The sequence below is a fragment of the Balaenoptera ricei genome, chromosome 19, assembly GCF_028023285.1.
Source record: "Balaenoptera ricei isolate mBalRic1 chromosome 19, mBalRic1.hap2, whole genome shotgun sequence".
In the NCBI taxonomy this organism is placed as follows: domain Eukaryota; kingdom Metazoa; phylum Chordata; class Mammalia; order Artiodactyla; family Balaenopteridae; genus Balaenoptera; species Balaenoptera ricei.
This window is the reverse complement of record NC_082657.1, coordinates 4,442,065-4,462,826: the sequence shown is the minus strand read 5'-3', so window position 1 is coordinate 4,462,826 and position 20,762 is coordinate 4,442,065. Positions and strand designations below refer to the sequence as shown.

Below are 20,762 nucleotides of genomic sequence, written 5' to 3'. Positions count from 1 at the left end.
CCAGCTGGACAGAACTGTCTTTATGAGACTGGACAAGAGATGGCCGAGCTCCGAATCTCAAGTGCTCTCAACTTCCTCAAGAGGTCTACACTTGTTGGTCGGAGCCCTCACATCATAGAGGAGTCTGAGGGACAGGTTCTTCAGTCCTAATAAGTGTCCTCTGTGAGGACCTCCTGGTCTCTTCCTCCCATTGACTGTGTGAACCCTCCCCCTCCCCCCCACCCCCCCGCCATGGAAGGAGGCTCAACCTCAAGTCTCACGTGATTGGATGAGACTGAAAGACTGAGGATTGGAAAGATGTAGGAGCACCTGTGTCTGGTGAATCAGCACTTCCCCACGTGGTACCTGTGCAACTTCTGGAACTCCAAGTACAACTGGGGACTAAGGGACAAACACTGACTTTAAATTTTGTAAATTCATGTTGTATTTAAAATGGAGCTTGTGAATTGTCATATGTAGTCCTTTGTCAGTTATGTGTATAAGAAACGGACTCAATACAAGGAAACCGTGTTACACTGTAATGTCAGTAGAGTGCTATGAAATTCATCTGTGTGGGTGAATAAATGAAATTTGGGTAACTGGGCAAAAGGCCTTTTTATGATTTTGGAAAAGGTCTGCACTTTTTAAACAATGCTCTTTCCTGTGTGTACAATTTTTGACACTGCGGAAGAGTTTCAGTAGAAATTCTCTTCACCTTGGTTAATGGGAACTATTTTCTTAACCTGGACAGTTATCAAAAACCATTGCAGCATTATGTTTGATCGATTTCTTTCATATTAATAAACTTCTCTGAAATAGAACGTACATTGCAGGTGTGTTGATTTTTCCTTATCACCTCAGGTCAATTTTCTTTATTTTTTTTCATCGAATTTTATTGACTTGAGTAAAGAGGACCTTGGTACCTACAGTGAAATCCAGGGCCCTGTAGCTTGTAAGGAATACAAGTTCTCAGGCATAAGCCAGCCCTCTTGAACCAGTATCTTGGTGCTGAGTGACAATTTCAGGTGTTTCATATTTAGGTTGAAGTGTGATTAGCATAATTATGTAGGGTGATAAGCACGAAAATAAGCTGTATCTGAATTTGCACATCAGAATCACATGGTGAGTTTTAAAAAGTATAACGACTGGTGCCTGCCCCCAGAGATATTTAGTTTACTGGGTTTGGTTTGAGACATGGTATGAGACAATTAAAAATATGTATATTCAGATTGCCAACAAACACATGAAAGGATGCTCAACATCACTAATCATTAGAGAAATGCAAATCAAAACTACAATGTGGTATCACCTCACACCGGTCAGAATGGCCATCATCAAAAAAATCTACAGACAATAAATGCTGGAGAGAATGTGGAGAAAAGGGAACCCTCTTGCACTGCTGGTGGGAATGGAAATTGATACAGCCACTATGGAGAACAGAATGGAGGTTCCTTAAAAAACTAAAAATAGAGCTACCATATGACCCAGCAATTCACTCCTGGGCATATATCTGGAGAAAACCATAATTCGAAAAGATACATACACCCCAATGTTAATTGCAGCACTATTTACAATAACCAGGATGTGGAAGCAACCTAAATGTCCGTCAAAGAGGAATGGATAGGGGCTTCCCTGGTAGCTATCTGTTTTACATTTGGTAGTGTATATATGTCCATGCCACTCTCTCACTTTGTCCCAGCTTCCCCTTCCCCGTGTCCTCAAGTCCATTCTCTACGTCTGCGTCTTTATTCCTGTCCTGCCCCTAGGTTCTTCAGAGCCTTTTTTTTTTTTTTTTTTTTTTTTTTAGATTCCATACATATGTGTTAGCATACGGTATTTGTTTTTCTCTTTCTGACTTACTTTACTCTGTATGACAGACTCTAGGTCCATCTACCTCACTACAAATAACTCTGTTTCATTTCTTTTTATGACTGAGTATATTCCATTGTATATATGTGCCACATCTTTACCCATTCATCTGTTGATGGACACTTAGGTTGCTTCCATGTCCTGGCTATTGTAAATAGAGCTGCAGTGAACACTGTGGTACATGACTCTTTTTGAATTATGGTTTTCTCAGGTTATATGCCCAGTAGTAGGATTGCTGGATCATATGGTAGTTCTATTTTTAGTTTTTTAAGGAACTAAAAGGAATTTAGGAATTTTTTAAGGAATTTGCTGCACCAATTTACATTCCCACCAACAGTTTAGGAGGGTTACCTTTTCTCCACACCCTCTCCAGCATTTACTGTTTGTAGATTTTTTTGATGATGGCCATTCTGACCAGTGTGAGGTGATACCTCACTGTAATTTTGATTTGCATTTCTCTAATAATTAGTGATGCTGAGCATCTTTTCTTGTGCTTTTTAGCCATCTGTATGCCTTCTTTGGAGAAATGTCTATTTAGATCTTCTGCCCAATTTTTACTGGGTTGTTTGTTTTTTTGATATTGAGCTGCATGAGCTGTTTGTATATATTGAAGATGAATCCCTTGTCCCTGACTCCATTTTAAATGAGGTTTCTGTTTATTAATTTTCACACACCCTTACTCTGTTTGGGGACCTCAAGGAAATACCTTACATTATTTTATTAATTCCACCAGTTGATAAGTTCCTGGTAATGGAATAACTGGCCACCCATCCCATGGCCATGGCAGTATTTATCTATGAATAGTCCAAGGAGGTACCAACCACAGGGTTTGGGGGAACTAGGGTAGCCCAAAGTGAGAAGGACCTGTCTACTATCACCTGGTTTGTCTTTGTTTCCTCTGGTGGAAGAGCTCTTCAGGGCATGCTTCTCAGATTCAGTTTTTATTTCCTGTTATGCTACCTGACAAGCTTCACACACTTGAGGGTGACACACTCTCTTCATTTCTTTGGCCAATGGTCTCACCAGGACCCAGTCCAAGAATGTGTTTTCTGTCTTCTCTGTTCTCTTCTGGAAGTAAAGAAATAGGAAAAGGAGAGGAGGAAAGAGAAGAGAAAACAGAATGTGTGGAGATGGGAGAGTAGAAGAGTTGAGAAAGGAGAGGTGGGAAGAGTAGGGGAGGGAGAAAGCAAAGGTGGGGGATTTAAGGAGAGGAGGAGAGAGAACACAAGAGGTGGAGGTGGGGAAAAGGGGAGGAGGAGGAGGAGGAGAAGGAGGGAAGGCGAGAAAGCAAGCAGGGGGGAGGGTGGTTGGGAAGGTGAGTGCAAAGCAGTTAGTGTGATCAACTCTCCCCATTTGCCTAGGAATTTCCCAGTTTTCGCACAAAAATCCTCCTTCTCGGGAACTTGTTCAGTCCTTGAAGAAGCAGGACAATTGGTTGCTTGAACAGCAGCAGCAGCAGAAATTACCAGAGATAGTCTGTGTAACCAACCGAATCTGGCAGAAGTAACAGTATGTTATTTCTGCGGTTAGGTTATAAAAGACACTGTTGATTCCACCTTGGTCTCTCTAACTTTCTGGAGTCACTGCCTCTGGGAAAAGCCAGCTGCCCTGTTGTAAGCCGGCCTCTGGAGAGAACAATTAGGCTTCCTCCCAGCGGATCACCTGAGTGATCACATTCCAATTTCCCTCGCTTATAAGACACACATCTTCATCCACTCGCACAAAAAACTTTTGAATTTTGCCATCTTCAACTTGTTGAGGAAAACATCTCAGCTTCCCATACATGTGGCCCTTACGGTTCTTCTCTTTCGCCTTAAATTGTTTGAAACATTAACTTAGAACAGGCAGGAAGCAGCTCTGCTCCAGAGGAAATCAAAGAGATTTAAAGGAATCAAAAAACAGAGAAAACAACACAGTTGGACCGAAGGAGCAACAGATCCGGAAACAGCCAGGGGCGGAGTGAGGGGAAGCCAGGCCCCGCCCCCGCACTGACCCCGCCCCTACTCTGTTGCGCTTCCTGCCTAGTCCCGCCCATTCTCCTCATCCCCTCTCTCGTTGGGTGCAGCCCACACACCGCCCTCTGTACCGCCTCTTCCGCCCACGCGGGCTCAAGGTCCTGCAGACCCGGAAGTGAATCGGAATGAGCGGCAGACGCGTTCGGGTGAGAGAGTTTCGCTTTTTTTTTTGGTTTAAAAGCCGGATTTCGCAGCCCCACAGCCTCCTGTCCTCCACACCTGCGGTTCGGAGGTCTCTATTTTTATTGGGGTTTTACTACATAGGCATGATGGATAAGAATCTCCAGGATTCTCCCCTCCTCAGAGGTTGGGCTAATATCACCTGGCTCAAACCGCTAGTCACTTGGTTGGTCTTTGTGAAATGACCAGCCTTCCAGCCTGAGTCATCCCATTGTCAAACTAGGGACCCACCATAAGTCATCTTTTTAGCATAAATTATCAGGGCCCACCATGAGTAATAAAGACACTGCAACCACTAAGGAAATTGCAAGAGTTAAAATGTTAACTTCTGGAAACCGGGGACCAAGCCCTGCCAAATTCTTTAGTACACAGCGTTGAAACCTAAATCTTTCCTTTATGCCCTCTGATTTTTGATCTTGCTTTGGAATACCTCACCTGTTGCACGATTACAAAAAATATTACGTTACATTTAGTCCTAATATTTTATTGTTCAGAATAATGTCTGTCTCTCTTTAGCTGAGATTCTTTGGATATCTTGTAGCTATTTTATTTCATTTATTTTAAAGTTTCAGGTAGTATATGCAGTAATAGCTTCATTTGAAATTTGGCAGGTCCCTCTATTTAGTTTTTTTCTTTTTTTTAATTCGAAATTATGTTGAGTCTCCTAGATACAGCAGACTTTTGTTTGAAAAATCCATGTTTCTTTTGAGTTTGAATTGCTCTGAATTTGCAATCACTGAGGTCTTTATGTCACCACATCTTCCAAGTAAGAATTGTGATTTTCAGACTTTATGTCCTTCAGTAAAGTTTTATAGTTTCTTCTAGGTCTAGAAATGTATTGTAAATAGATGTCGTGGTATATTTGCTAATGGAAATGCAGGCTATTTCTCATGTCATTTGTATTGCTTTAAATTACCGTTACTAAAGAAGAAAAATTATTTTCAGTATGTTGTTATTACTTCTCATAGTTAAAACACCTTTTTCTAGGTTGCCATCGTGTCATATGAATAATAACATTTCCAACTCTTTGACTCTATTTTTATGTTTCCTTCTTTTCCCTCTTCTGCTGGTCCCAATTCAGGAATAATATGCAATGGTGAATGGCAGGAGCCCTGGCCATAATATCCCTTGCATCATCCTCATCGTCAGTGGAAATGCTTCTTCTGTTACATACTACTGATCATGGTGTTTGCTGGAATTCTCTTGCTTAATAACTTTTAAGTTCCTATTTGGCATGATTTTTAATTATCCAAAAAGTTCTTCAAAAATTTGCCTTTATAAATCTTTTCTTCTGTTTTAATCTGTTAAACTATAGTGTTAATAAATTTTCTACTCTTCAGTCATTGTTTTATTATTGCATAAAGTTTATTTGGCTTATGTTAATGGCCAAATATCAAAATTTAAATGAATAGAACTTTTTATATTTCTTGTACATATATGTACAATAAATATTTAGTGGAGATTGAAGGTAAAACTTTCTATATTTTAAAAAATTTCTGTAGTTTTTTTACACTAGGAAAATATAGAATAATGTTGACAACAACCTAATTAGAATTAAGTACAATTTATAAGTGTTTGTTTTACCAAGAATGCTAAAATACACGAGTAAAAAATTGATAGATTAAAAAAACTTATTCAAAAAGATCTGTCATTCACAGAAGATTGCTTTTATCGAAAGTATGTTTATGTGTGCATGTGTGTATGCAAGCAGAAACCTACGGTGTGTATAAAAGACACATCATCATTTCATGAGTAACTTTTATATTTATTTTTACCTTTGAAAATTGTTCTTAAATATTTTCCATGGCCTTAGATTTTTTTCTACACTATTGCATTACTGAGTTAATAGTAGTAAGGAGAGAAATACATTATGTGCACACGTGTGTACGTATATAATACTCTTTTTTTAAAATATAAATTTATTTATTTATTTTTGTCTGCGTTGGGTCTTTGTTGCTGCGCGCGGGCTCTCCCTAGTTGTGGCGAGCGGGGACCACTCCTCGCTGCAGTGCGCCGGCCTCTCACTGTGGTGGTCTCTCCTGTTGTGGAGCACGGGCTCTAGGCATGCAGGCTTCAGTAGTTGTGGCACACGGGCTCAGTAGCTGTAGCTCGTGGGCTCTAGAGTGCAGGCTCAGTAGTTGCGGTGCACGGGGCTTAGTTGCTCTGCAGCACATGGGATCCTCCCGGACCAGGGCCCAAACCCGTGTCCCCTGCACTGGCAGGCAGACTCCTAACCACTGTGCCACCAGGGAAGTCCTATAATGATCTTTTATGCAGTTTCATGTTGTTAGCTTTGAACTTCCTTCAAGTTTTCTCGTTTTGGAAACCCACTATCAGTGCACTTTTAATGCTGCATCTGTTACTTAACTCTGATTCTTTAGATTCAGTTCTAAATTTGGACCACCTAGTTCAGGAGCTGTCTCTGCCATTTCTTAGCAGTGTGACCTGAGGTGAGTTTCTTAGAGTCTCTGTGACACAGATGTCTCCTCGACAAGGTGGGAACAGATATTTCTCTAATGTTACTACACAAAATGATACACAATTAGAGTAATGCTTAGTACATGGTAAATGTTGAAAACCTTTTTGTCTTTGCTATTATAACCATCATCACAATTTTTAGATTCTAAACTTTCTTTAAAGCTACTGTGAACTTTGTAATCCCTAAAGACACCACTTACATGCCAGCTCATCAAAGAAATTAAGTATCATCGGTGTGTAGAATGTACTACCTAGCACTTCTATATAGACCACCTTGTGATGATGAATTTTTTATCTGTAGATTTCTTTTACTGTCCACGAAATGTGAAATGCATAGTGATTTTGTGAATTTTATGCTCTGTGGTTGAAAAGTGTAATAGCACAGAATTAGGGATATATGACTTGCTCAAAATTATCTTACACTGATCTGTCAAAATACTCTCTCCAACCAAATCAATCCTTACACCTCTCTCCTATCATTTTGTGTGAAGACAAGAACTCTCCCCATGGTCTCTTAGTGAAACATGTTTTTTATTTCAGGCACTGTTGACCTTCAGGGATGTGGCCATTGAGTTCTCTCAGGAGGAGTGGGAATGCCTGGACCCTGCTCAGAGGGCCTTGTACAGGGACGTGATGGTGGAGACCTGCAGGAACCTGCTCTCCCTGGGTGAGGATAACTTCCCTCTAGAAGTTGGGATCTGCCCTGTATATCATTACATTTTCCCCTTGAGAGTCTCTGGGGAGCCCTGCTTTGCTGATTGCGTTTTAGATCCTTGTTTTTCAGGGAGATTTGAAGCTGTGTTGATTCAGACATGAAAAGCTTCATGATGTGGGATCTGGACTTTAACCTTCCCCCTTCTTCAGATGATCTGCCCACTTTACACTAGATTAGTGATGCTTCCACAACCTGAATAATTACAAAACCTTGTAGTAAAATAAAAAATATCTGATTCCCTGGTTTTACCCCTGTACTTTTGATTCAGTAATTCTTGGAAGAGAGCTAGATGTCTATATGTAAAATATTCTTTAAGCATTCAGAAGAAGGCAGTCGGTGGACAAGTTAGTGAAATATTTTTGTAGGTCCACCTGTAATATTCTCTCATTTTAGGTGAACAAAGGGCTGGGTTTATATTCTGGAAAAGCCCCAGCACATCATGTTTCTCTTTTCTTATAAGCAGGCATCTGTCTTTCTGATCTTAATATTTTTTTCCATTTTGAAGCAAGGGAAAGAGAGCCCTGGGCTGTGGAGGGTGAGGTAAAAATAGTGAAAAAAACCAGATGGGGGGAACGTTTCAAAGATGTGAACACAGCTAAGAGCTCAGATGGTCAGAGAGGAAGCTACTTCATCAAATGTTATTTGAGAAGCTTTCCCCAAATAAGAGAGGTCTGTGGGAAAAGAAAAGTACTTGTGAGCAGTCAAAGGAAATCTCCTCCTATTACTCTGTTCTGCAGACATGCAAAAAGTTATCCTCCAACCTTCCAGTGGTGTTTCAGCTGTTGCAGAGACAAAGGCAAAGTCTTTTTCACGCCCTACAACACTGTATTATCTGGCTCCTGTGACCTTTTTGGTCCCTTGGCTTTGAGAGGGAGGAGGAGGGCTGTTTCAGAGGGACCCTCTTTCCCCTTTGGTCTCTCCTTTTGTACTCAATTCCATCTGATTCCAACTGATCCTTCAGTTCCTCTGTAGTCCTGGCTCCAGGGCCTGACCAGGTCTCCATCCTCAGTTCCCGTATTTGGGAGACCTTCTTAGGAGATGGAGAAACATCGGCTTCCCTTCCGTTGTATTTGGGTCCCCGAGCAACTGCACGGGACTGTCTCAGGGCCTCTCTGCTTCATCAGGCTGCACAGCCATTTCCTTAGGCGTGCTTTTGCCACATGTCAGGAGTGTATAACAGGTGGGGCGGATCTTCTGAGATTGTTACTCAGCAGTACTGTGAAGACAGTGGACACAGAGATTGTCTCTTTGAAACCCAGTCCCACATGGGAAGCATCTCTCTCTTTCAGGCACTCAGCCTGGGGTCTGTGGGCAGAGCACACAGCTCCTTTTAAAGGACCCTGCAAAAGCTGACCTCCTTCCTTTACTTCCATATCTTGTCTTTTCCTCCTTCTAATGCTCTACCTAGTCTGGGAATGTGGACAAAGCTTGGCTCTTCCAGATCTCATATTCTCCTAAGTTTGTGTAATTTTGCTTTTCTGAAATTGGAATATCATCCTCTTTTTTTGCTGTGATAACTCACTTTGGATGATGGACAACTGGTGAACTTACCTATGGAGGGAGTTTACTTTGTAACAGAAAAATTTTGAAGAACACCCTGATTAATATACTACAGTACCATCCCGCTACTTACAGAAGTGCCCATTTAAGCGACTGAGTGATCCCAAGTCCTAGGATGCTGAGATAGAAAGTATCAGGAGAGTCTGACCAGTAAGTGGTTGTAGTTGTCTTTCTGCTCTTTGTGGAGTGTTACACTGTCTTTGAAGGAGAGCGTGGCATTGTTGATCAAATAGCTAGTGACCATTCCCTTTGAACCAGCAATCACAGGCATACACATATATCCCAGAGAGAACGTTGTCACAGCTGTGTATCTGTGAGGCATTGGTCAAACTATTCTTCATGCCAAATTGTTCATCCCATGCATGCACCATTGTTCAGTCTCCTTCAAACAAATATGATTGTGATGCATCATATTGACGGAACTTAGGAAGGTAAATGATGCCCCCATTTTTTAAGTCTACCCTAATTTGTTATGTTTAAGCCACTGCCGTTTTCATTATGCACATTTCCATGTTCTATGAATGAACTTTAAAAGATTTATTTAATCATTAATTACATATATTTTTTTTTTTTAATTTTATTTTATTTATTTATTATTTATTTATTTATTTATTTATGGCTGTGTTGGGTCTTCGTTTCTGTGCGAGGGCTTTCTCTAGTTGTGGCAAGCGGGGGCCACTCTTCATCGCGGTGCGCGGGCCTCTCACTATCGCGGCCTCTCTTGTTGCGGAGCACAGGCTTCAGACGCACAGGCTCAGTAGTTGTGGCTCACGGGCCTAGTTGCTCCGCGGCATGTGGGATCTTCCCAGACCAGGGCTCGAGCCCGTGTCCCCTGCATTGGCAGGCAGATTCTCAACCACTGCGCCACCAGGGAAGCCCCTAATTACATATTTTTGACGACACTCAGGATTCTGTTTTATATCTGCAATTCATGGGGCTGTTGGATGGAGTAATAAATATTTTTAATATATTTTACAACATTTCCTTTTTGAGCGTTGAAGGTTATGGCTCAGCAGCAGTTTCCCCCAAATTTATTCACTACTGAATTTTGTGAAAAAATTATCTTAGTCCCTTTATTTTTCTTTCACCTGATGTAGTATCTGCTATTAAAGTACCTTTTTTTCTCAAATTGATTGGGTTTTTAAAACTGGGCCTATTGCATATTTTGAGAATATACTTTTTTTTATTAAGTTACTGTGTTCATCCCAGAAATACCATTAAATTGATTTTCCATAACTTGTATAGGGTATATTAAGCTTTTCTTTTCTTTTTCTGTAGTATACCTTAAGTTTTCTAAATACAACTTCTTGGATTTTATTTGAATCTTACTGACTTTTTATATTTTGGTTCAAATGCTTTATTCTAATAATGAATCTCCCTGTCTAGATTGATTTTGTACATCTTGGTATATTAAACTAATATTTAAATATCTCATTGTATTTTATTGGGAACTTAGCCAATCTCTTCCGCTCCATGTACGTCCTCGCCACTATTGCTTGTAACACTTATGTTTTCCCCAAAATTTCTAATGTTTTGGAAATTACATTCTTCAGTTAACACTTGATGGCTATTTTGATCCTCATGTTTTAAACTGGATTCCATAACAAGTTCACCTGGTCCTTGTTCACCCACATCCCAGTGCTCTCCTGTTCTCTGGCTACAGTCAACTGCTTATGTTACTGACCACCTCTTCCCACGTCGACCTCTTCCATGGCACTGCCAAAAGTTGTTTCTACAACCTCCTGCTACTAACAACTGCCCTTCAGTAGAATCAGTACAATCCATTCCCCACTATGAGTCATTGAGTTGTTTTCCCCTTGAGGTTGCTTATGTTCTGATGATCATTATGAAGTCCGAATTTATTAATTTTGGATAAGTACATGTTAATTTCCATTGATTCATAATAACTATATATCCACTGCTATGTATACTAAGAGCATTCCTCATCTCATGTCTCTTATGTTTGTGATTGTATTAAGAGATCCAAATATATGATTTCAGATAATTAGAGGAGGCTAGCAAAATAAACACTATTACCTTTATGTAACAAATATAAGGACACAGCCTCAAAAAGGTTAACATGCCAAAATTGGTGAATTTCTATTTAGAAAATATGTTATGTAATTAATAATTTGGTTTGTATGTTATTTCTTTTTAGCTAAAATAATCACATCTTCCCTAAAGTTCAAACCTTGGCAAAAGCCTGCTGCTAACTTTGTTTCCCTTCAACTCTTTGTCCTCACCTTGCACTCATGGTTACCCTCCACTGATGGATTCTTTTTTTTGTTGTTTAATTTATTTATTTATTTTTGGCTGCATTGGGTCTTCATTGCTGTGTGGCTTTCTCTAGTTGTGGCGAGCGGGGGCTACTCTTTGTTGCGGTGTGTGGGCTTCTCATTGTGGTGGCTTCTTTTGTTGTGGAGCACGGGCTCTAGGTGCACGGGCTTCAGTAGTTGTGGCACGTGGGCTCAGTAGTTGTGGCTCACAGGCTCTAGAGCGCAGGCTCAGCAGTTGTGGCACACGGGCTTAGCTGCTCCGTGGCATGTGGGATCTTCCCAGACCAGGGCTCGAACCTGTGTCCCCTGCACTGGCAGGCGGATTCTTAACCACTGTGCCACCAGGGAAGCCCAGTTGCTGGATTCTTGACAGTTTCATTGCATCTGCACGTGTATGTACAAAGTGGATTTATTCATTCTCCTTTTGATGGCCATTTCTAGAATTTTGCTTTTAATACCTATTAACATTTTGGTCCACATCTCATGGAATATTCAAGACTCTTGAATATATGCCTATAAATAGGAATCCAAGGATGTTCATTTTGGTACATTTCAGGGCAAATAGCAGAGTAGTGGTAAATGTCCCACTGTATCACACTGACTCCCTCTTTAATCTCTTCCATTATTCCCCCCACACCCATAGTATATTTCCCACAGAATGGGTCAGTGTATTCTTTTTTGCACTGTCCCAGCACAGTTGTAAGCACAAGCTCTGTTCTTCCACCTTTCCTCAGATTGTTTATTGATCTGGATGAAGCATACTGTTACCTCCTTAGCATATTGATTTTAGCCGCTGAACGTCCAAGTTGCTTCAGAACTCCCTCCCCTTACCTCTTCCCCCACCCTGTATAAAGATCTCTGCTTTTCCAGAGGACAGCTTGATCAGGACAACACCATGGTCTACTAGCTGTCTAAACCAACATGTTCAGCAAGTGATGGCTCAGATGCCGTTACCCAGGAGAGAGAGTTCAGTAGCACTCTTAGTAACACAGCTGCCTTCCTGTGATTTTCTTGAAGCATTTCTCTATGCTGCTGGGATTTGCTGTGACCTTTGTGCTTACTTCCTGAGTGGGCAGTGGTGTTTAGTGCCTAAGAGCGTGTGATGTGAGCCTGCAGCCCAGGTTCGAATCTTGGCTCTCAAGTTTACTTTCTGTGTAAATTGTTATTGGCTATATAAACCCCACGGGCCATTGTTTTTTTAATCTGAAAAATTATGATAATTTACCTCAAGAATAATTAAATAAGTTAATGACTTTAGAGGCCTTAGAACATCGCATGGTATGTAGTAAGGAATGAAAATGTAGCTTTATTTCCTAAGATTTTTAAACTTTCTCTTATGTTTAAAACTATGAGATTTACCTTTGCTTGCATTATATTTTGTCTGTATTCATTTTGTAATTTATTCCATATCAGTGTTGTCTCTGACCTTAGTTAACACATTTTCAGAGCACATACTCTGTAGTACACATATTTTGTGACTGCAGCATTGCATACTTAAAGGTTTCTCCATAGTTAGGAAATTGCTGTTTTTTATTGACTGTTATTTAACTGCAGGCATGAAATCATAATTCTTATTTCTGATTACTTCCCCAATTCTTAGCCTTTAAAATATTATGTATTTAGCTGAACTGGATATTTCAAAAGTCAGTGGTTCTTAACATATTTTCCAGTTCTCATATTATGTACTCCTCTAGAACAGAAGTCCCTTCTTTGTACTGAAGGAAGAAGTATTTAGAATACCAGATTACATTGTTTTATAATTGTATTTACTTATTATTTATCTTCTGGATTTATCATGGGTTTCTAAAATGTTTGATTTTTTAAAATTATGATTTATAGATAATGGGTTTTCAGTATCTTTTATGTATTGTGACTGTCATACATGAGTGGTTGATTTTTCAAAATGCCTATTCTGCATGAGTATAGATAGTTTTATTATAGGAATTCAGAACAATATTATGTTATTCTTACAATGATTTTCTATCAAGTTCTTTTTTATTTTCCCAGTGCTATTTTTATTTTGTACTTGTGAATAGCCACTTATCTAACAAACTTAAATAAGTTTGTTAGAGATTATTTACCATTATAGTATATAATGTCTGCTTTAACATTTATTTGGGTACAATTATTATACAGTAAATGTTAATATAATATTGCTTTTCTTCAAATATGAGACACCCATGTGTCTACTGACAGTTGGTGTGTACTTTGAGGTGATAACAGAAGGATATCACCTGTTTCAGGGCCTATGTAAATTTTCATACTGTGAGTGGTTTGATCCCAGGGTGTTTTAACTAGGCTTTCCTACAAATGATTTTGTCTACCTGTAATCACCCTTTTTTGAAAAAAATATTTATTTATTTATTGGGCTGCACTAGGTGTTAGTTGTGGTGTGTGGGATCTTTAGTTGCGGCCTGTGAGATCTTTAGTTGCGGCATGTGGAATCTTTAGTTGTGGCATGTGGGATCTTTAGTTGTGGTATTCAGGATCTTTTTTTAGTTGTAGCATGCGGGATCTAGTTCCCTGACCCGGGATCGAACCTGGGCCCTGCATTGGGAGCACGGAGTCTTAACCGCTGGACCACCAGGGAAGTCCCTGTAATCACCCTTTCTTTATTGAGGAATCCTATTCTCTTTGTATTCCTAATATTTGCATACTATGGTTGAGGAGTTTTATAACTATAAGTATTACTTTTGGTCTAATACGATGTTTTCAGTATAAAATATTTATTTTACAACTCTAGTTAATAGGAAACCTATGGTTGTTTATATCTTTCAGATATCGCTACTCGATGTGTGATCAAGGAATTGTCACCAAAAGAGGATATTAACAAAGGAGAATTATTCCCAACATTGATGTTGGGAAGACACAAAAGAAATGACATCAAGGATTTTGATTTCAGGGAAGTCCAGCAAAATATGCGTGAGTTTGAAGGTCATTGTGGATATGATGAAACAAATTACAAAGGAGTTATTACAACCTATAACAAAAATCTCACTAGTAGAAGAGATCAGCAACAGAACAAATCCTGGAATGATTTCCCTCTAAAGCAGAGTGTATCTGTAAGAAAAAGTACTTCTCAATATTATAAACATGAGAAGTCATATATAAGGTATTTGTTAAAACTAAAAAATAACATAACCTATGCAGAAAACACATATATAACATGTTTTGAGAATGAAGTTGGATTAAGGTTTCAGTCTCATCTGGCTGAACTTCAGAAGTTTCAAACCAAAGAGAAAGTTTATAAATGCAACCAAGTTGAGAAGTTGATCAACAATAGTTGTTCTGCTCCACCACTTCAAAGAATTCTTCCTAGTGTCAGCATCAACATTTGTAATAAATCTGGGAAAATTTTTGTACATCCTTCATTACTTACACAACATCAGAGAGCACATATTACTGAAAAGCCTTACAAATGTAATGACTGTGGGAAAGCTTTTAGAGAAGGCTCAAACCTCACTAGTCATCAGAGAATTCATTCTGGGCAGAGACCTTACAAATGTAATGAGTGTGATAAAGCCTTTATCCAATTTGCAAACCTTGCTAGACATCGGAGAATCCATACCAGAGAGAAACCCTATAAATGTAATATATGTGGCAAGAGCTGTAGTCAGAATTCAAATCTTGCAAGTCATCAGAAAATTCATACTGGAGAGAAACCTTACAAATGTAGTGAGTGTGGCAAAGCTTTTTCTGGGCATTCAAGCCTAACTCAACATAAGAGAATCCATACTGGAGAGAAACCTTATAAATGTAACGAATGTGGGAAGGCTTTTAGAGGAAGCTCGAATCTCACTAATCATCAGAGAATTCATTCGGGGCAGAGACCTTACAAATGTAATGAGTGTGACAAATCCTTTAACCGAGTCTCACACCTCACTAGACACCAGAGAATCCATACGGGAGAGAAACCATATAAATGTAGTGTATGTGGCAAGGTCTGTAGTCAACATTCAAATCTTGTAATTCACCAGAGAATTCATACAGGAGAGAAACCTTACAAATGTAATGAGTGTGGCAAAGCCTTTATGGAGCGTTCAAGCCTTACTCAACATAAGAGAATCCATAGTGGAGAAAAGCCTTACAAATGTAAGGAATGTGGCAAAGCCTTTAACCAGTCCTCTAACCTTGTCATACATCAGATAATTCATACTGGAGAGAAGCCTTACAAATGTAATGAGTGTGGCAAAGCCTTTAATGTGTGTTCAGGCCTTAGCCGACATCAAAGAATCCATACAGGGGAGAAGCCTTACAGATGTAATGAGTGCGGCAAGGCATTTAGCCAATTTGCAAACCTTACTAGACATCAGAAAATGCATACTGAAAAGAAACTTTGTAAACCTGATATATGTAGTAGTGCTTTTATCCAAAGATCATGCATTGGAGATCATCAGATAATTCATAGTGGAGAGAAACCTCACAAATGTAATGTGTGCGGCAAAACCTTTTATGCATGTTCAAGCCTTACTCGACATCAAAGAGTCCACACTGAATAGAAACCATATAAAAGTCATGTATTTGGCAAAGCCTCTAAGTAGGGCTCACACTTAACTAGACAACAGAATATACATCTTTGAAAGAAAGCACATAAATGTAATGGGTATGGCAGGGCTTTTATCCAAAGATCAAGCCTTATGTAATGTTAGAATTCCTCCTGGAGAGAAACTTTATAAATGTAATGAATGAGTTAAGCTTTTATCAAATGTTCACACTTTTGGGGTCATGAGACGATTCACATCAGAGAGAAAACATACGGTCTAACCTTAGGATTCACCACAGAATTTATATTGTAGAAAAATCTTAGAAGTAATGAATATGATAAACTGTTTCACCATTTTCTCACAACAGGCTGCACATCAAATTCATACTAGAGGAAACTAAGTTCTTATCAGAGGTTATTCACATTAAATTCTGCTTAGTAATGAAAAATCAAAATCATAAAGCCTGTAATGGCTGTCAAAGTTACAAGGATACCTGTGGAAAAGTTCTGTGATCTTAATTTAGTAAGTGTTTATTTGAGATTTCTTGAAAAGGCTACTTTACTTTTTGATGGCTTTCAACCTGAGTTTTGAAATCTGTTTATTTTATGCCTTCATTACTGTTGTTTCGTATGTCACCATGAAGGTCTCTGGGAAGGATTTAATCAGATGGAAGAACATCCTTCCTTGGGTGAGGCTCATGTTCAAAGTTTCCTGAAAGAGCGAGAACACTGAATTTATGAGACACTACAGTATACATTTGAATGAGGGCTTGAGTGGCACATAATAGATGTAAAACTATGATCTAAGTCATCATGATTAATGTATTATGGGCTCTCTTCTTCAGTTTTGTTGGTATGGGGTTTTTATGTTGATATGGGTGGGGCTGAAGAGAGGGTATCTGAATGTGGTTTAAACTTTCCACCAGTGCCAAAGAAAGGAGACCCAGGCTTTCTAATCATCTTGCCTAAGTTAGGTAGAATGGGAAGAGGGGTGGGGGACTTAAAAGCTGTTAGTAGTCAAATAATAAAAAATGAATTCAAGACTAATACAACACTGAATGTTTACTCTTGAAGTTTCTTACTCCTTGGTTGGGAAAGACCACAATTTTCCTCATGTTAATAACTGTGTACACATTCTTTTCTGTTGCACATATAGGATCCTTTATACAATATGATTGTTGAAAATGTCTGTGAAATACTGTTTAGGTAAACTGCCTGTGGTATTTTTATGGTAGTTTCATGAAAGTAATGTGTAGAAATGTTTATCAGACAATAAATATGATTTAATAATTTTATTAGGAGAGTAAGTTTTCAAAAGCTATAAAAATCTCAATTTGAGATTATGGTAATAAGGCTTATGGTTCATAGTTCTTTTTCAACTGTGTTAAAATTTACTTTTACGTTCTTATAAAATTTTTCCTTACCACTTTTTTACTCACACCTTTTAAATTAATTTATATATCTAGTTTACATTTCACCTCTATAGTCAGTAAAACATTTGGAGGATACATAGACAAAGTGGTTTTTTAAAATTAATTAATTAATTACTTTTATTTTTGGCTGTGTTGGGTCTTCGTTGCTGCGCACAGGCTTTCTCTAGTTGCAGCAAGCGGGGGGCTACTCTTTGTTGCTGTGTGCGGGCTTCTCGTTGTGGTGGCTTTTCTTGTGGAGCACAGGTTCTAGGTGCACAGGCTTAAGTAGTTGTGACACACGGGCTCTAGAATGCAGGCTCAGTAGTTGCGGTGCATGGGCTTAGTTGCTCTGCAGCATGTGGGGTCTTCCCGGATCAGGAATCTAACCCATGTCCCCTGCATTGGCAGGCGGATTCTTAACCACCGTGCCACCAGGGAAGTCCGACAAAGTAGTTATTTTGAAACTTTCACAACGCAAGATAGTGCTCATATAACAATGTTAGGTACAAAGTAGGTGATCTATGAATGTGAAGAAAGAGGGTCTTTTATGTCTTTAGTGCAGTGAAAGAACTGGAATGATACAGGATGATGAATTGAAATCTTGTAATTTGGAGGCAGGAGACCTATTGCTATCCTAGAAGTCGTACTGGAATTTTGGTTAAAAATATGCTTATTTTACCTTAAAATTATCTCAAATTATTTCCCTTCTTGCCATTATTATTACTACCGTCGTCACTTGATTCTGTTGTTGCAGTGAATACTAAGCCCTGTATCTCCAAGGTGTTGCAGACCAGAGTCAGTAGATCAGAACATTTTTCTGAATTCAATGTAAATATTAGATTTTTGGTTCATTTTATTTATATGTAATTCACATGACATGAAATTGACCCCTTGACAGTGTACAATTAAGTGGGTTTTGTGTATTCACAATTTTGTAAAACCATCAGCACTAATTCCAGGACATTTTCATCACCCCCTCCAAAGAAACCCCATACCCTTTAGCACTCCTCACTCCCACTCGTTGGAAACTACTAATGTAATTTCTGTCCCTATGTATGTTCTTATCCTGGATATTTCATATAAGTGAAATCTGTATGTGGCCTCTGTCTCTACCTTCTTTCACTGAAAATATTTTCTTTTAGAAAAAATTTTCCAGACTTATCCATGTTGTAACATGTATCATTACTTGATTTCTTTTTGTGGCTGAATAATACTTCATTGTATAAAATCCTTTGAACTCCTTCCATTCCTTGGCTATTTAAATAATGCTTTTGTGAACGTTCATTTACAATTTTTTTGGACATATATTTTCAGTTCTCTTGGGTATATGTATAGGGGTAGAATTACTGTGTCTTAAGAATAACTCACCTATCTTGTGAGGAACTGCCAAGCTTTTCTAAAGCGGCTGCACCATTTTATATTCCTACCAGCGATGTATGAGGATTAATTTCTCCACTTCTTCATCAACAGTTGTTATTTTCTATCCCAGCAGGTGTAAAGTGTCTCATTGTGGTTTTTATTTACGTTTTCTAATGGCTAATGATCTTGAGCATATTTTCACGTGTTTGTTGGCCATTGGTATATCTTGTTTTGAGCAATATGTATTCAAATGCTATGCATATTTTTTACTTGGGTTATTTGTCTCTTTTACATTGTTTTAAGAATTCTTTATATATGCTAGATATAATCCCCTTATTAGGTATATTATTGGCAAATATTGCTTCCTCTTTTGTGATTGTCTTTTTACATTCTTGATAGTGTTCCTTGACACACAAGGTTTAAATTTTGATGAAACTTTATTTTGGGGAGTGGTTGCTTGTGTTTTTGGTGTGTTATATCTAAGAAAACATTGTATAACCCAGTGTCTGGAAGAGTTATACCTATGTTTTCTTCAAGGTATTTTATAGTTATAGTTCTTACATTAAGTTCTTTGATCTCTTTTGAATTAACTTTTGTATAGGATGTGAGGTAGGGATTCAACTTTATTCTTTTGCATGTAGATATCCACTTGTCCCATCTGTTCAATATTTTTAAGCATCAAAATTCCTTTACTAGCCTTTAAAATTTCATCAATCATTCTTATGTTGGGATGAAACTGTGGGAGGACCAATGGACTACAGAACCAGTACAGTGATGCTGGTTGAGATTTCTAGACTTTGAAAACAAAAAATAGTATTCTCGGGGATTGTAACCTGTGTTTGGTTAGGAAGACATGTACATACAATTACTTGAGAGTAAGAAGCATTTATAAATTAGGGCTAGAATTTAAAATGAGTTTGAATCGTGACATGTATGAAAGACTGCTGGATCATAGAGTTGCTGGCAACTACATCCTGAAACTCCAGGGTGGGTGGAGAGGCCAAAGTTTATGGTTATGTCTGAGAATTTACTGCTTCTGGCTGCCTTAAATGTGTAGTTAGGGATGGTGGGGAGGTTTGCAAAGTTTTTATCTAGTCACTGAGTTCTCCTGAGATTAACATTTTCTGCTCCACTTCTGCCTTCCAAATTCCATACAGGTTTATCTCATTGGCAGACTTCAGTGAGAATCATACAGCACTTAAAAGCAAAGTATTGGCCACAGCAGACTAAGGCAAGGAATAATGGAATAAGCAATGGAAAGACCAAAAGCATGGGGGGAGGCTGAGAAAAAAAAGATGTGTGTGGAATAAGGGCTTCTCGGATAACCCACGTATACTGAGAAATAAAGTACCTGAGAAAACCATAAGCTATCTTCTCTGGTGCTGCACAGAAAGTAAAGGTGAAAGCAGAGTGGTAAATGGCCTGGTTAGGTATTGAAGGAGCGTCAAAACTAAGAGCCAATCTGCAAATACTGAAAGAGTAATTTCTTCTCTCCCCCCCTCCCTCCCTCCTTTCCTTCCTTCCTTCTTCCTGTCCTCTCTCCCTCTCTCCTTTTTAAAGTTTCTTCTCCAGGCATTGAATGAAATCTCTCAAACCACAATATGATTACTAAGCTAATGGAAGAGAGACTACATTGACCACACATGATAATGAAGACAGTCTTTACAAACTTAGTTTGGAAAAGTCACTAAACAAATTACAACCCACAACAGGCAGCAAAAACAAACCATAAAGGTAATGGAAAATCTGATTTACAGAATTCCACATTATAATATTTAAAATGCCAGTTTTCAACAAAAGTTAATGAGGAATGCAAAGAAACATGAAAGCATGGCTCAGTCACAAGAAAAAAACTTAAGGGAAGCTATTTTGAGGATCCCTGGACATTGAAATTCAAACTGAAGAAAGCCAATTAGTAACACCAAGATAGAAAACACACTGGTGAAGTGAAGTATATAGTTAAATTCAGAATACTCTAATAGAGTGGTATGTTAACCACTTAGCTCAAGTATAAAAGTTAAAAGGAAAAAGTATTAAAAAATAACTCCAATATTTGTTAATATAAAAAAAGTTAAATTGTGACAGCAAAAACGTAAAATGTGACAGGGAATTAAAGGTTAAAGTTTTTCTAATGCAATAAAAGTTGTTATCAGTTTAAAATAGGCTTTTATTTCTGAGATGGTTTATGTAAGCCTCGTAGTAACCACAAAGCAAAAACCTACAGTAGGTACACAAAAAAATAAAATGGGATCAAAGCATACCACTATAGAAAACCATCAATTCCTAAAGGAAGTCAGCAAGAGAGGAAGAAAGGAACAAGGGAACTACAAAACAGCCTGAAAAAAAAAAATAAGAGGAGACTTTCAAGATGGTGCAAGAGTAAGACATGGAGATCACCTTCCTCCCCACAAATACATCAGAAATACATCTACATGT

The 20,762-nt window shown here is 38.5% G+C and overlaps 1 protein-coding gene across 3 annotated transcripts; it reads left to right on the top strand.

Moving 5' to 3' along the window:
- The first annotated feature begins 3,974 nt into the window (after positions 1-3,974).
- LOC132354080 (zinc finger protein 677-like) lies at positions 3,975-20,365 on the top strand. Of its 3 annotated transcripts, none has more exons than XM_059905693.1 (4): positions 3,975-4,009; positions 7,062-7,188; positions 13,851-13,994; positions 19,899-20,365. In XM_059905693.1, exons 1-4 carry the CDS (start codon positions 3,989-3,991, stop codon positions 19,907-19,909), a joined length of 303 nt encoding a protein of 100 aa, XP_059761676.1. In that variant the 5' UTR covers positions 3,975-3,988; the 3' UTR covers positions 19,910-20,365. The 3 variants fall into 3 exon arrangements, with proteins under 3 accessions (XP_059761676.1, XP_059761675.1, XP_059761674.1); XM_059905692.1 differs by having other exon boundaries at positions 19,887-20,365; XM_059905691.1 differs by lacking the exon at positions 19,899-20,365 and having other exon boundaries at positions 13,851-16,706.
- Positions 20,366-20,762: the final 397 nt, after the last annotated feature.

What these genes read in the sequence shown, in the direction of transcription:
- LOC132354080 (XM_059905691.1), top strand. Translation starts at nt 3,989, where the DNA reads ATGAGCGGCAGACGCGTTCGG. An exon ending in TGAGCGGCAGACGCGTTCGG is followed by an intron (nt 4,010 to 7,061) that starts GTGAGAGAGTTT and finishes TTTTTATTTCAG; the next exon opens with GCACTGTTGACCTTCAGGGA. An exon ending in CAGGAACCTGCTCTCCCTGG is followed by an intron (nt 7,189 to 13,850) that starts GTGAGGATAACT and finishes TATATCTTTCAG; the next exon opens with ATATCGCTACTCGATGTGTG.